The sequence below is a fragment of the Capsicum annuum genome, chromosome 12 (genome assembly GCF_002878395.1).
Source record: "Capsicum annuum cultivar UCD-10X-F1 chromosome 12, UCD10Xv1.1, whole genome shotgun sequence".
NCBI lineage: Eukaryota > Viridiplantae > Streptophyta > Magnoliopsida > Solanales > Solanaceae > Capsicum > Capsicum annuum.
In genome coordinates this window covers 4,836,650-4,846,303 of record NC_061122.1, presented here as the reverse complement: position 1 = coordinate 4,846,303, position 9,654 = coordinate 4,836,650, and the positions used below count along the sequence as shown (strand labels likewise).

The following is a 9,654-nucleotide window of genomic DNA, read 5'->3' as shown; positions in this document are numbered from 1 at the left end:
TTGTGTGTGAATAAATTATTTCTATGTAAAACATGCTTTGCATATTTATGGTATATTATATCATATACTATAAATATATAAATATGCTTAGTATGTTTCTTTATACTTTGTATTTTTATATATGTGTGTATATGGTATATACATGGTATAAACTTCATATATAACATACTTTGTATATTTATATTATAAATATGCTTAGTATGTTTCTTAATACTTTATATATTTATATATGTGTGTATATGGTATATACGTGGTATAAACTTTATATAAAACATACTTTGTATATTTCTATTATAAATATAATACTTTATATATTTATGAGTATAAATATAAATTAGCAGTAAAATAATGTATTAAATAAGGGAGAAAATTAAATAAGGGATAAAAATAATGATGAGAGAGAAAAAGAGATGTATATTAATTAGGATAGCATTAAGTTTGAAATTATAATTATCTTATTCTTTAAAACTGTTATATACGTAATATTGAAAAAGTAAGGAGGGTTTTATGTAAAAATTTAAAAGATTGAGATTATATGTAATAATAATAAAAGTTGGAATTGGAGTTGAAAAATTGTGAAAACAACAAAAACCTGTTTTCCCTTTTCAGAAAATTTTTCTGAAATTATTTTCTGAATTTTTATGGCCAAACACCACAATTTTCAACTCCAGAAAATTTTTTCGGAAAAAAGGAAAAAATTTTCATGGCCAAACGGGCCCTTAATTTATATTCATGACCAAATACAACTCAAACTCCAACTTTATCTTCAACTCCAACTCCAACTCCAACTCCGAAAAAAAATAATTTTCATGGCCAAACGGAACCTTAAATTACACTTAAAAATATAATAGTCTTCTACAGATCACATAAAAAAAAAATCACACTAAATAAGTCGAAGTTGTTCGGACTTGAGTGTGGGTATTTGATATGGATACAAATTTAAAGGTCGGATTCTTCATAGTCTCAATTTAAAAATTTGGAGATATGAATTTAGGAATGAATGCAGATACAGAAATTCAGCGAAGAATAATTTAAATATCTAAAAATAGAGTTATAAAACATAAATTCCAAGATATTACGTGGAGTTGAGGAGAAAATATTATTTTAAAAAAAAGTTCTAAAAGGAGATAAATAACATAGAAATTTCTATATGTATGTATTCTATTTTATTCAATTTCACCTTAACTTTTGTTTTGATTATTGAATTTCTTAAATTTGTTAGGATTTTTCAGTCGATTTTGGTCAAAGTATTCAAAATTAATTGATCAGATCGGATATTCCACACGGAGACACCTACACCCATACTCATATAGTATCGACAGGGTACGACACCAAAAATAAAAAGTCCGACTAACTTAGAAAATCACATTAAAGAAAATGTAAATCACACTAAATAAGCTTCATGGGACGAGACTCAATCAACTCGACCACCTTAACGAAGATAATTTAGCATAGAGTTTAAGTTTTATGCGCTGTTGGTGTACAAAATATTCTACAATATTGTGTAAACTTACCTGCTATTGCAAGTTACCCAATTTTAAAAAGAAAAAATTAGATAGTCAAATTTATAACGTTGGAATATTTTGTACACCGTTCACAAAACTTAAATTCTTTAGCATATTAGACCCCTCAAATTTAACATAGCTTTACTCATTAAATCCCATTTGATTAGTAGCAAATCAATTTACTTAATAAAAAAGAACCAAAAATTAACTTTGCCGCTTTAAACTCCTTCAAGAAGAAAAAAAATTAGCTCAAAAATTTTTGGTGGACAAGTACAATCGAAGAAGACAAAGTTCCAATAGCGTAATTACACTTGTAAATACTCCTTTCTTTTTTACTTTTATGTATGGCAATTTGAATTTTGTTTTTGTAAAATTTTGTTGTGGTGCAGTATGCACACCAGTTGTTTGATAAAATGCTTAGCCGAAGTGTCAACCTCTTATTTAAATCAATATTTTTGTTTTAGTTTCATAAATTATGTGACTTGAAGTTCTAAATTGTGGGGTTCTTGAATTTATTGATAAAGTAGAGAAAAAATTGAGTCTTGAAGAAAAAAATGTAATTTTTGGTTATAATTATTGATTCTTGATATTCTTTCTGTTTCAATTTACTTGTCTCGTTTTGATTTCATGCGGAGTTTAAGAATGTAAAGAGCAGGGTAAGGTTGCATTTTGTGGTCCGACTTTTTGTCCAGGTTTGACTTGACACGGAGTTTAAGAAGGTAAAGAATGATTTTTGAATCTTATAGTGTTAAACTAAATGCATTTAGTTGTTGCCATGTGACTAGGAGGAGTTTAAGAATGTAAAGAGTAGGGTAAGTTTGCGTACAATAGACCTTTGTGGTCAGGCTCTTTGTCTAGGTTTGACTTGACACGGAGTTTAAGAAGGTAAAAAAGATTTTTGAATCTTATAATCTTAAACTAAACACATGTAGTTGTTGCGATGTGACCAGGAGGAGTTTAAGAATGTAAAGAGTAGGGTAAGTTTGCGTACAATAGACCTTTATGGTCTGACTCTTTGTCTAGGTTTGACTTGACACGGAGTTTAAGAAGGCAAAGAAGATTTATGAATCTTATAGTCTTTAACTAAACACATGTAGTTGTTGCCATGTGACCGGCAAGAGTCTACGGCTTCAAGCTATGGAAACAACTTCGTGCAAAAATGTAGGGTAAGGTTGCGTACAATAGACGCTTGTGGTCCGGCCGTTCCCTGGGCCTCGCATATAGCGGGAGCTTTAGTGCAGCGGCTTGCCCTTTATGTAGAATGTTCCAAAATGTCGCTTTATCTTGTGGTCTTAGACATATCACGTGGAAATTTGAAATTATAGAGTTGCCGGAAAAAGAAATAAACATTCTTTTTGAAATGGAGTGAGTAGTAAAATGATTGAAGATATGCTGAAAAATCCAGCCCAGCACGATAGTTTGTATATGTGGTAGCCGATAGAGTAATTTGACATGTAAAAGAATTAGCGAAGTGCTGAAATTCAACAAAGTTATGTGGAAGCATAAGATAAAAATAGCAGAATAATAGCATTAGGCCTTGCCAATTACTGGCTAGGGATTTTTTTGCTCTTTAGGTGTATTTGGTTCTTTTTGGTTATGGTAATATTTACATTGGTTACCAAAAAAAATAGCATTACTGACTAGCCAATTTTATTTATACAATTGTTTGACTTAAACTTTTTGGTGCTCCGGCCTATCAAATTCTTTTTATTTACTTCTCTGAAATTCGAACACCCTTAACTCTGTTCCTGTCTTTGCCGCTACTCTGCACGATGTCTTATTTTGATAATTTATTTGTGCTTGGAAGTGACAATTTTAGAAAGAATTAACCTCTATGTTCTGTCAGAAATCTACTAAGATTATTTCATATGTTGCCGCAAAATTTTCGTTTGCTAACCATACTATATGATTTGAAATTTTTACAATTTGGTTGAGCTTGATTTTGTTCCTATTTGTGTTTCCTTCTTTTTATGAAGAGTTGATCTATAAGAAGCCTATGGCTTCAAGTAGACCGCGTGGCAGCAGTTTCTCTCGAAACATATCTAGTGCAGCGACATCTCAGGTTCCTGGAGTTAAGCTTGGTCCAAATGGCACATCATTTCTTTCATCAGGCATATCAGATCTTGACCGTAATTTCCACTACACCTCTTTTAGTGTCTCTTTTTCCGTGTTTTCTTTTTCATTATCACGAAGCATGAAATATATATGAACTTTTTCCCATTTGTTTGTTATATTATCTTTCCAGAGATTTTGGGCGGTGGCTTTACTTTGGGAAGCCTAGTCATGATTATGGAAGACCCTGAGGCACCTCATCATATGCTTTTACTGAGAAATTTCATGTCTCAGGGCCTGATTCACAAGCAACCCCTACTTTATGCCAGTCCAGAAAAAGATCCACGAGGATTTCTTGGAACTTTGCCTAGTCCAATGGCTTCTAAGGAGGAAAAATCTCACGAACGGCCTGCAGAACAGGTTTATACCTTGCTTTCCAGTATCTTAATTTAATATTATATATGAATGTATAATACATGATAATGTAGACCTTGTTGGTTCCTGGAAATTTAAACTTTTAGATCCACTTTAAATTACAGGATGCGAATTTAAGAATCGCTTGGCAATATAAGAAGTACTTCGGCGAACAAAATTCGGAGGTCCAAAGAGGTATGAACACTGGATGATTTTCTTCAAAATTCATTCACTTTTGAACGCGGAGGATGTATAATGATTATTTTTCTTCTAGAGATTGACTTCAGTTGATTAAGGTATTTCTTTTCTTGCAAAATCCAAGATCAAGTTTTTTTTTTTTTGAATTGATTTTTGTCGTGTGAAGAGGTGACTAAAGATATCTATGATGTCATTTACTGGTCAAAGTGTAAAGAAAGAGGAAATGGATCGTGTCACGACTCTGCTAAGGGGAATCCGTTGTGAAATTGACTCGATAGTGCTCTAGGAGAACTAGCTGATGAACCTTTATGTCTGGTGAAATTTTCAATAGAATGATACTTTTTGAAGTGCCTATTTAATATTTTTCAGTTTGCTTAAAGCCACAAATAATATGTTTCTACCCTTAAGCAACTTGTAAGCATGAGTTGAAATTCCATATAACCATCCCTTCTAGCAATATTTTGAAGGCACTGAAAGTGGAAATAGCTCTGGGACCAAGCTCTCTTACTGTCTAGAACATCCTGGCAGCTGAGACTTTCTTGTCCAGAAATAATATCATCCAATATAGAGATATAAAGACTAGCAGTTTGAAGGCCTTGGGGTTGTTGTCAATAAGCGTTATAAGTGTGAGTCATGTTTCTGTAAGCTTTTTATAGTTGCCCTCTCTTTTGTAGAAAACTTCCTACTCCTTTCTTTGTAATTATGCTGTTAATTGAGAGTGAGGTTTATGCTGAATCTGAAGATTAGCGTGTGCACAATATGTGCAGGTGGGAAAGCTGAATATTGCAATGACTTTGACTTGCGAAAGCCCCTAGAAAGGCACTACTATAGTGGGCAGCGGGTTGATTGCATTAGTCTTCGAGACTCTTCGAATCTAGCGCCTCTACTTGAACGTTGCTCAACCTTTTCCGCTCAAATATCAAAGTATTGTCATATCCTTTTTTCGTACATTCAGTTATAGTTTTCATGTTGGCTGTGATTTATGAACCAAACTGCAATTTGTCAAACGTCAAGTCGCCTAATCGAGAAATAAGGATGCTCAACTTATACCATTTAATGGGATAGGAAAATGGGATGTGGGATTGCTTTCGGGGAATGCAAAAAGATTGTTGTTGTACACCAGTATGCCATGATGCCTGCCCTAGATATCATAAAAATGGTCGCAAGGCATAGGGATGACCAAGGGATTCTTTTGTTTGGAAGCATGTCATCAAGGAATAATTAATAGGTAAAAAGGCTAAGAAAAGGATAGACACGAGAGAGAAAGTTGATTTGCCAATCCATGATAAGAGTGCATCTAACATATGTTGGCTGGAAAATCTTTCAAATGATTTAGTAAGAGAAAAAAAGAAAGAAAGAAAGAAAGAAAGAAAGAAAGAAAGAAAGAAAGAAAGAAAGGAAAACTAAAATATTGAGAAAGAGTCACAAGCTACTTAAATCTTCTTTATGTTTGTGAAATTCTGATGCCCTCTAGATATTTTGGGAATTAAAAGATGCAGATACACAATATCCTTCTAATCTCTATTTTTTCCCTGTTCAAGTATCTTTAAAGAGGCACTATCTGATGGTGCCTACCCTTCTCCGTCTCCTGCAATTGAGATGTTCTTATGGTTTAGCATCTTTCTAAAGCATATAAAGTGGCAAAACTCATAATTTTCACCATATTCTGTTGTTCATATGGCATATGGGACGGAATATTACTTTTTGTCAGTTGAATCGTGAAACAATATGTGATATTGTTGATCATTAATTTTAAAACAATATGTGATATTGTTGATCATTAATTTATTTAAAAATATTCTCGTTGTCTCAATTGAGAAAGCAAATTCAGTTTTCATGAAATACACACACACATATATGATAGACATCATTAAGCTAATGATTTTGTTGAGAAGAACTAACAAATTGCTGATATTGTTAATGAAACATCAAATTATTCTATTTTTTTGTCAGTTTTGGCCCCCTTCCTGATATTGCTATGATCAGGATTATCTTTCAAGAAATTGTTTTTAACAATCACGTTCTGTTACCTGTTTGAACTATATTAGTGTGAATTTTGTTTCTGTGGCTCCTTTAGTTCTGATTACATTGGATAGATCTATTGATTATAACCTTTATCCTAATATAATGTTAGATCTGATGGCAACATCACATGTGCCGGTCGTATTGCCATTCAATCACTATGTTCACCTCAGTGCGACTTCTCTAACAAGGTTATTTTCTGAATTTTGGTAACTTGTAATCTAGTTTATGCTTAACTTTTTTGCCAGTACCAACTCACTGTCTCCTGCGGGACTAACTAGGCCATTAAAATAATGGTCTTTTGTTGTTTGTATAAAGGTGTTGGGTGTCACGATAGAACAAATACACGATGAAACTGTTTTCATGCTCCTTTTGGGTTCATGTTTCCCTGTGTGACTGTTCATGGCAAAATTTGACTTTGTATTTGCATCTCGTTTTAGGAGTGGGATATGCTCTCTTTTATACGATCCTTGAAAGGCATGGTTCGATCTTCAGGTGCAGTTGCGGTCATATCCTTTCCACCCTCACTTGTCTCACCAACCTTTTTAAAGAGGTGGCAACATCTGGCTGATACCTTGATATCTGTCAAAGCAATTCCCGGTACACCTTTGTTTAATCCATTTTAGAAAATTATATCTTGTTTTAGTATTAAGTGTGACTAAAGCTTGCTGCAGACGAGGACAAAGAATTGGCAAAGCTCCTAACTGGTTACCAAGACATGCTGGGCCTTCTGAGTATACACAAAGTGGCTCGCATAAATACACAGGTGAATGACCTTTTCCGTTTCAACTATTAGCTACAGGAGTTGATCCCGTCCTAATTTTGTTCTGGAATGCTTATTCTCTTTGAATGGATAAATGAGCGAATCATTCAAATGATGCTTGGCTTTTAACTTAAAGAAACTAAACATCTCCTAAAAGCATTATTGACTTGACGGAGTGCATGCTGTTCTTAGCCGCTTTAGGCTTCTCTTCTTTCCTCATTTAAGCCTTAAGCACAATTTACATCAATAGTGTCGGAAATAATAGAGAGAAATACTGGTAAAGTGGACTTTGATGATTGTCTTGGATAATTAACAGACTTGTTTTGGAGCATCAAAAGGATCTATCATCATTGGAAAAAGCTACAATATTTGGGATCCATCATAGTTGGAAAAGGCTATAATATTTTTAAGTTCTGTGTTATTGGCTGTTATTTTCTGTCCATCAAACTTATCAGATAAGTTGATCCAATAATTTTAACAGGTCCCTGCAATTCTGGAAGCCACAACATTCTCAATGAAGCTGCGAAAGCGAAGGGCATTGGTTTTAGAGTGCCTTAATCAAGCCCCAGTTGATGGTTCAAGTGGAAGTTCATATGGTACTTCCGGTAGTTGTTCTGGAAGTTCTAAGACAGGGAACCTCGACTTCTAGATAACATTATGCGCGTAACTCCAATTTCTCTCAACCTATGGCATACTCCTGCAAATGTTGGATTTGCAAGGTCGTATGAAGCTGGATCTAGCGAACATTCTTATGTTTCTGTCGCACATTCTGAACTTCATCAACAAAAGCTGTTCAAGAAGAGGATTGCCAGGACGCGTGGTTTGTCTCACTGTATTATAGATTCATAGTGTTTTACACTTTTACAGTAGCAAGATTTCGTTAAATATTATGGCATGAATTCTAGCGTTAGCTTAGTGCACCGGGCTGCCCTTTTTTCCTTTCTTTTACAGGAACTTATCTTGAAGCAGTTCTCTTGATTCCTTAACTACTCCAATGACAGAAACAGTGTAATGTGTCTATTCTTTTGGACAACTCCCACTGTAAGAAGCCTTCAAATTCCATCATCATATAAGGATCATCATGCGTTATCGCGGCCGATTGAGACGGCTGTAGCCTGATTTACTTGGTTCATCTGAACTCGGTATTTTCTACGTCAGGTAAAAACATAAATGCGAGGAAATTCTAAAATTTCAACATATATTAAATTCTGAAACCATAATTTCAAGAGTGAGTTGATTCAATCGTAAGAACTTTAGGGTGAATTCACAAAGTTTAAATTTTGAGAAGCTATTCATTTTATATCATAGTATTTTCTAAACTAACGTATAGAAAGGACAACCGGGTGCACGAAGCATCCCATGTTCACGCAGGGTCCAGGAGAAAAGGCAGCACGCCAAGGGTCTGTTGGTAAAATAATGTATTACAAGAAGACATCAATCTCACCGTTTAATACCGAAAACATCATAAAGTACTAGAATTACATGAAAGAAAAAAGGTCTGGGACTACACTGGGTATGTTGTTGTTGTATGTGTCTTAGCAATGTCAATGACAAACCGATATTTAACATCACTTTGGCAGTGGCGGAGCCAGGATATTCATGAAGGGGGTTCATAAGTGAACATACGAACTAACTGAAGGGGGTTCAACATCTAATATATATATACATAAAAAATAATTTTAACCATGCATATGTAGCATAATTTTTCGCCGAAGGGGATTCGGACGAACCCCCTCGGCAAAGGGTAGATCCGCCACTGTCCTTAGGCAAGACGTTCCAATGCAGTATTTACATAATCCACTGGAATGACTTCAACATCTGCTGCTGTTATATTGTGTTTTGCAGCAAAAATCAAGCATTTCTTGTGTCTCTTTCATCCCTCCTATATCCCACTTCCATCTACAAGTTTCCTCTCTGTCATTTTACGTAAAACACGAGACAAAAAACACATTCACTCAGTAAAACAATAACTACGTAAGTTGTGGTCGCCGATATAGTATACGAAATAAAAATGGAAACTACTATAACGTAACGGCTTTGGTTAGTGTCACACTTGACGATCTACATCTACCATGTACTTAGACGATCCCCTTATTATGAGATGGCATAATAAATTGTTTCACTTAGAAACCTAATTTGAGCAAGTTGTGCCCAAGTATTATTTCACTCCAAAATCTACAAGGTTTAATTAGAATACATTAAGTTTGCAGAAATTAAATCGTTTTATCTTCGGTGGCGTCGATGCATCTTATGCCTCTTTGGCTTCAAAGACCTTCTGAAATGCTCTTTTCTTTGATCCCTTATTGATTTTTTTCTCCACTCATTTTTGCATAAACCCCCTTCACTTTCTTCTTCTTCTTCAATTTCTCTAATTTGATGTCCTCTTCTTCTTCTTGTCCTTTTTGGGTTGACGCATAAAGAAGTGCAACAATCCAAGACTGAAAAGCATGTATAGAAACATGCCCATGTACTTGTCCAAAGCATGTGACAAATGCACCCACATATGCCCAACTTGTATTGTAAATACAAGAACAACAGAACAAAGTAGAACATAATTGAGACCATAGCCAGTTTCAGCAAATGAGAAAGGCAAAAGTTCTCTATGTAGCACCATAAATCCCACGTTGGGCCGCATACTGTGCTGCACGATTTTCCCGCTAAAAAATCAAATGGATGACCAAAAATTTTCCCCACAATTGC

General features: G+C 34.5%; 1 protein-coding gene across 2 annotated transcripts; it reads left to right on the top strand.

The window, feature by feature from the left end:
* The first annotated feature begins 1,522 nt into the window (after nucleotides 1-1,522).
* LOC107851455 (elongator complex protein 4) lies at nucleotides 1,523-7,990 on the top strand. 2 transcript variants are annotated; one of them, XM_016696480.2, is made up of 9 exons: nucleotides 1,523-1,818; nucleotides 3,482-3,634; nucleotides 3,751-3,977; nucleotides 4,097-4,166; nucleotides 4,937-5,093; nucleotides 6,304-6,382; nucleotides 6,632-6,791; nucleotides 6,866-6,957; nucleotides 7,436-7,990. In XM_016696480.2, the coding sequence occupies exons 2-9, from the start codon at nucleotides 3,502-3,504 to the stop codon at nucleotides 7,601-7,603; spliced, it is 1,086 nt and encodes a 361-aa protein (XP_016551966.1). In that variant the 5' UTR covers nucleotides 1,523-1,818; nucleotides 3,482-3,501; the 3' UTR covers nucleotides 7,604-7,990. The 2 variants fall into 2 exon arrangements, with proteins under 2 accessions (XP_016551966.1, XP_047256564.1); XM_047400608.1 differs by lacking the exon at nucleotides 1,523-1,818 and adding an exon at nucleotides 1,896-2,224.
* The last annotated feature ends 1,664 nt before the right edge of the window (nucleotides 7,991-9,654 follow it).

Bases quoted from the DNA above. Each gene is read 5' to 3' on its own strand.
- LOC107851455 (XM_016696480.2), top strand. From the start codon at position 3,502: ATGGCTTCAAGTAGACCGCGTGGCAGCAGTTTCTCTCGAAACATATCT. The intron at 4,167-4,936 runs GTATGAACACTG...CAATATGTGCAG, and splicing joins AAATTCGGAGGTCCAAAGAG to GTGGGAAAGCTGAATATTGC. The intron at 6,383-6,631 runs GTTATTTTCTGA...ATCTCGTTTTAG, and splicing joins AGTGCGACTTCTCTAACAAG to GAGTGGGATATGCTCTCTTT.